At 64.8% G+C, this 5,183-nt stretch overlaps 1 protein-coding gene across 1 annotated transcript; it reads left to right on the top strand.

The window, feature by feature from the left end:
• Positions 1-464: 464 nt before the first annotated feature.
• Positions 465-3,812, top strand: DLX2 (distal-less homeobox 2). The gene is made up of 3 exons (XM_051848519.3): positions 465-1,248; positions 1,651-1,835; positions 2,319-3,812. Exons 1-3 carry the CDS (start codon positions 837-839, stop codon positions 2,718-2,720), a joined length of 999 nt encoding a protein of 332 aa, XP_051704479.1. The 5' UTR covers positions 465-836; the 3' UTR covers positions 2,721-3,812.
• The last annotated feature ends 1,371 nt before the right edge of the window (positions 3,813-5,183 follow it).

Here is a 5,183-nt window from a genome sequence, read left to right on the forward strand (position 1 = left end):
GTAATTAGCCGGAGCCTCTGCAGGTCGGCAGCGTGCAAGCGAAAGTGGTTTCAAATGCAGTATTAGTAATAATACCCCTGGGTTTATATAGCTTTCCTCTGGAGCAACGAGGGGGACGCGTGTGGCTGTGCTGTAATTAATTGTCCTAATAGCCCCGCGGGCTGGGCGGGAGGCAGGTGGCCCTGCACGAGGTCTGCGGGTCGTCTTGGTCCATTGACTCCGTCCAAGGCCAGGCGGCCCGTTTCTGGGCACCGCTTCGACGAACACGTTGGAAAAGTGCCCTCGCGCGTGCAGGTGGCAATCGCGGGCCGGGGACTCTTCTAGGCAGACCCGCCCGGCTCCGGGGCGCCCAGCGGCGCGCCCCGCGGCCGGCCGCGGCCCGCCGCCCCTGATTGGCCGTTGCTAGGTGACGTCGCCCGCGCTCACGTGATGCGCGTTAAATGCCCACCCTGCGGGAGCCCGCCCGCCAGACAATCGTAAAGCCGCGCGGGGCCGCTCACCTGCTCCCGCCTCCCGGAGCCGCGACCCGGCCCCGCCAGCCAGCCCTGCCCCCTGCACTGCCCGCCCCCCGCCCGAGCGCGCGCTGGGCAAGCGGCCGAGAGAGGATGCGGCGGACCGGAGCCGTCCCGAGCGCCGCGCGCTGACCGCCTCCCCCGGAGGAGGAGGAGGAGGAGGAGGAGGCGGCGCTAGACGGTCGCCTCGATTCCTGTTTGCCTCCCCCCTCCCCGCCACCCCCGTAATTACATTGGCCGCTGGAGGGGACCGAGAGAGACGAAGGAGGCGCCTCGCGGCCCCCGCAAGCCCGCCGCCCCGGCTCTTCCCCGTCCCGGGCCAGGATGACTGGAGTCTTTGACAGTCTGGTGGCTGATATGCACTCGACCCAGATCTCGGCCTCCAGCACCTACCACCAGCACCAGCAGCCCCCGAGCGGCGGCGGCGCGGGCCCCGGCGGCGGCGGCGGCGGCGGCGGCCTCCACAAGCCCCAGGAGTCGCCCACCCTCCCAGTGTCCACCGCCACCGACAGCAGCTACTACACCAACCAGCAGCACCCGGCGGGCGGCGGCGGCGGTGGCGGCGGCGGCGCGGGGGGCTCGCCCTACGCGCACATGGGTTCCTACCAGTACCACGCCAGCGGCCTCAGCAACGTCCCCTACAACGCCAAGGGCAGCTACGACCTGGGCTACACCGCCGCCTACACCTCCTACGCGCCCTACGGGACCGGTTCGTCCCCAGCCAACAACGAGCCGGGTAGGCACGCCGCTGGCGTCCGGTCCTTGGGATGCGTGGGGCAAACGTGTCTGGGGAGGGGCATCGGACACCCTGGCCTTTCGCACCGCCGCGTGTCACCGTCTGCGCCCCCGCGCGGTGCCAGCCTCCTGGCGGCCGCTTTGCCTCGCCACCTGTCTACCTCTCCAGCCCCTCCCGCGGGCCGGGCACCTGCCCTTCTCCAGGGCGGTCAGCTCCCGCTTCCTGTAGCGGCGCCAGTCCCGGCAGCGCGGCTGTGCCTGGAGCCCGCGCAGCATCTCCAAGAACCCTGGCTCGGGCCATGGCTCCGCCGAGCCCTGCAGGCCGGCGGGACACCCCTCCCCCCGGCCCAGGACACCCCCCCCCCCCGAGTCGCGCGGGTCTCACGATTCCGTTTCGTTGCAGAAAAGGAGGACCTCGAGCCTGAGATCCGGATAGTGAACGGGAAGCCAAAGAAAGTCCGGAAACCCCGCACCATCTACTCCAGTTTCCAGCTGGCGGCCCTGCAGCGGCGTTTCCAAAAGACTCAGTACCTGGCGCTGCCCGAGCGAGCCGAGCTGGCGGCGTCTCTGGGCCTCACGCAGACTCAGGTGCGGCGCGCGCCCCGCGGGGGCCGGGAGGGCGCTAACCTGGGTGCTGGGACGCAGGAGGCCTTGGGACACTGCTTCCACACGTGTGGTTTCAGGATTTCGAGGGCTTTCCAGAACTTCTAGGCCCCAAACTGAAAATTCCCAGGAGGCTGCCGCGAGGGATGGACGGAGGACTGGGGTGGGCAGAAGACGCAGCTCGCTACTGATTACGCGGGAGAACCACCCCCACCCTGGGCCCTCCGGACCCCACACGCGGCAGCCGCTCCACGGCGCACATTGCACAGGCGTCGGCCTTCTTGAGATCACCTCCACGCGGGGCAGGCGACCCGCGTGGCTGCGAGGCTGCCGCACGCGCCCGCTCACCCATCCGGAGCGCTCAGCTCTTAACCATGGGCTCGCGCCGTCTTGTTCTGCTCGCTCCCCTGCCCCATGCCCAGGTTCCCAAACCACTTATGTAATGCCCGCGTCCTTGTTTCCGTACAGGTCAAAATCTGGTTCCAGAACCGCCGATCTAAGTTCAAGAAGATGTGGAAAAGCGGCGAGATCCCCTCGGAGCAACACCCTGGGGCCAGCGCTTCGCCCCCGTGTGCTTCGCCGCCGGTCTCCGCGCCGGCCTCGTGGGACTTCGGCGCGCCGCAGCGCATCGCGGGTGGCGGCGGCGGCCCGGGCAGCGGCGGCAGCGGCGCGGGCAGTTCGGGCTCCAGCCCCAGCAGCGCGGCCTCGGCTTTCCTGGGCAACTACCCTTGGTACCACCAGGCCTCGGGCTCCGCGTCACACCTGCAAGCCGCCGCGCCGCTGCTGCACCCGGCGCAGACCCCGCAGCCCCACCACCACCACCACCACGGCGGCGGGGGCGCCCCGGTGAGCGCGGGGGCGATTTTCTAATCCCAGGGAGACCGCGCCAGAGACTGAGAGAGCAGAGACCAGTGATCCTCAGTGCTCGCCCCCGTCCCCAAGCGGAGGATCCCTGCTCCAGGCCCGCCACCGCCGGCCACCTCTGCGCGGGGCTGCGGTCCGGGATGGGCCGCCCAGGCCCTACTCCCGCGCGCGGCTGCTGCGCCCCCCCCCCCAGGCTCTTCCCGGGGGAACTGGGCAGCAGCGCGGCGAAGGTCGCCCCCACGGCCGCATTTCCGACCTGAGCCCCGGGCTCGGCCGTTTGGAGCCCCGCCTCGAACTTGCCGCACCCCCCACCCCCGCCCGGGCGAGGCCGTCCGGCGCCTTCCTCGCCCGGGGCCCTGAGCTGGGACGCGGAGAGGGCCGCCTCCCCCGCCCGCGAGGCTTCCCCGGCGCTCTGAGGCTCCTTTCTCCTCGCCCGCCCCCGGGCTCAGCTCCTGCCGGCCTCGGCCGCTGACCTCCCGGGGCCCGCCCTCCCCAGCGTGCCCCTGTGACCCGCGCGGCCCCGCCGTCCGCAGCCGTCGGAGCCCCCAACCCTCTTAGTCACCCCCCCTCCCGCGACGCCCCCTTAGCTCTCTCCTCATCCATCACCAGTGGAGTTTTTTTATTTTTATTTTTTTAAAAGTTTAGGTGCCTTTGCGGATGACCTCATTTTGATGTTGGAAAAAAATGATTTTTTAATATGTGGACACTGCAAAAAATGTGTTTAAATTATCTTTTTTAAAACCTATTCAGGATTATTAGCCTGGACTTCGACACAGAGTTTGTAAATAAAAGTGTCTGTGCAGATTTTCCCACTGATTTATTTGTATGAAGATCCTCATCTTTTCAGACATTTTTGTAAACCCCCGGTTGTGGAAACTGCAGTTTAGCAGGGACCTCAGCAACCCCTCCGTTTTATTTTTCACTTTGAAGAAAAACAAAAAAACTCAGTTAAATTAAGCTACTGATTTGGGTTTGTTTTGTCTTATCCTAAAGTCTTTGTTCTTGAAATGCAAGGTATTTTGGGGTTATTTATTATGAAAACAACATGCTCTTAATGTTGATTTTACAATATGAAGAGATTATTTAAATAAATTATTGTTTTCATTGGATGTGTGCGCTTTTTCCTGGGTACCAGGCTTCAGGCGGTCACGTTCCCGGAGCCCGAGCCGCTGCCCAGGCTGGGCACCCGGGCAACCAAGAACAACGCGTGCGCTTTTCGGAGGCTCCCAGCGCGGCCAGGCAGGGACGGGCGCGCTGCGCGCTGGGCCGCTCCGGAGAGCTCCCGCTCCGCCCCCGCCGGAGTCCCCGCGCGGGCTTCTTTAGCCCGCGGCGCGCTGACTCACTCAGCACCCGGCGGCTGCAGCATCCGCCCGCCGGCCCCTCTGGCGCCGGCGCCACCGCCCCTCGCCTGGGCGGTCTTGGCCGCCCCCGCTCCCGCCTTGCTAGCCAGGCGGTGCACCCGAGCCGCCAGGAGGAGAACTGTTGTCCGGGCCTGCGCCCCGGCCGGCCGCACCCTGGGGTCAGACCCCTTCATTGGGACCACCCGCCCCCCGGCCCGATTTGTCCTGCGGCCCGTGGAGGGCTGGCTAAGCCAAGAACTCTGAGTCACTCTGGGGAGGCACGGTTGGCTGCTTTGGAATGCGGGGTGACCGGGGACACACTGCCACTTGCTCTCACAGCCATCTCCACTCAGCCTCCCCCCTACACACACATGGGCAGGCGCTTTCAAAGTCACACTCATGTTCTCCAACACTCACACCTGCACTGAACACCCTCACACACAACCAGAATCCCATGCATACAACACTGACACAGAAGTCCATGCACACCTTCAATCATATGACACAGGAACTCACTCGTGCATACACAGATAGACATGAGACCAATGCACACTGCTATGGGCACGGAGTCTGCCCCACACACTCCTGGCTAGAAAGGGCCACCCCCCACTGAGCTCTTTTTTTTTCCCCACCTTGGGCCCACTGAGCTGCCTGTCCAGCTTTGGAAGTGACCCCACTCTGTGCCATCGCCTGCAAAGGCCACTGGTTAGTAGGTAGACCACGCAGGCATGAATGAATGAAAAGCCTTTCTCCCTGCAAGTGCTGGGGCCTACAGTTGGGCGCTTCCTGGCTGCCATCACTGTGTGACCTTGGGCAACTCACTTACCCTCTCTGTTTCAGTTGGGTAGACCCCCAGGATAAAATAACACAAGCTCTGGCTCAGAGCTGTGAGCATTTCACGGGGCAATGATGTACGTCCGTGCTTGGCACATGGTGAGCACTCAGCACAGTTCAGCTGTTTAGCATTACTGTGTTATCACCGCCCCGAAACGGAGGTTTTGATTTTCGCCTCTGGTTAGGAAGGAGTGTGTGGGGGAGAGCAGCATCCTTTGGCCAGAAGAGCTCTCCCACCTTCCTTCACCCGAGGCTGGAAGCCCCGCCATTCCCTCAGAAGAGACCCACCTCTGCT

This window comes from Oryctolagus cuniculus, chromosome 3 (genome assembly GCF_051225735.1).
Source record: "Oryctolagus cuniculus isolate XC-2025 breed Fujian yellow rabbit chromosome 3, ASM5122573v1, whole genome shotgun sequence".
Classification (NCBI taxonomy): domain Eukaryota; kingdom Metazoa; phylum Chordata; class Mammalia; order Lagomorpha; family Leporidae; genus Oryctolagus; species Oryctolagus cuniculus.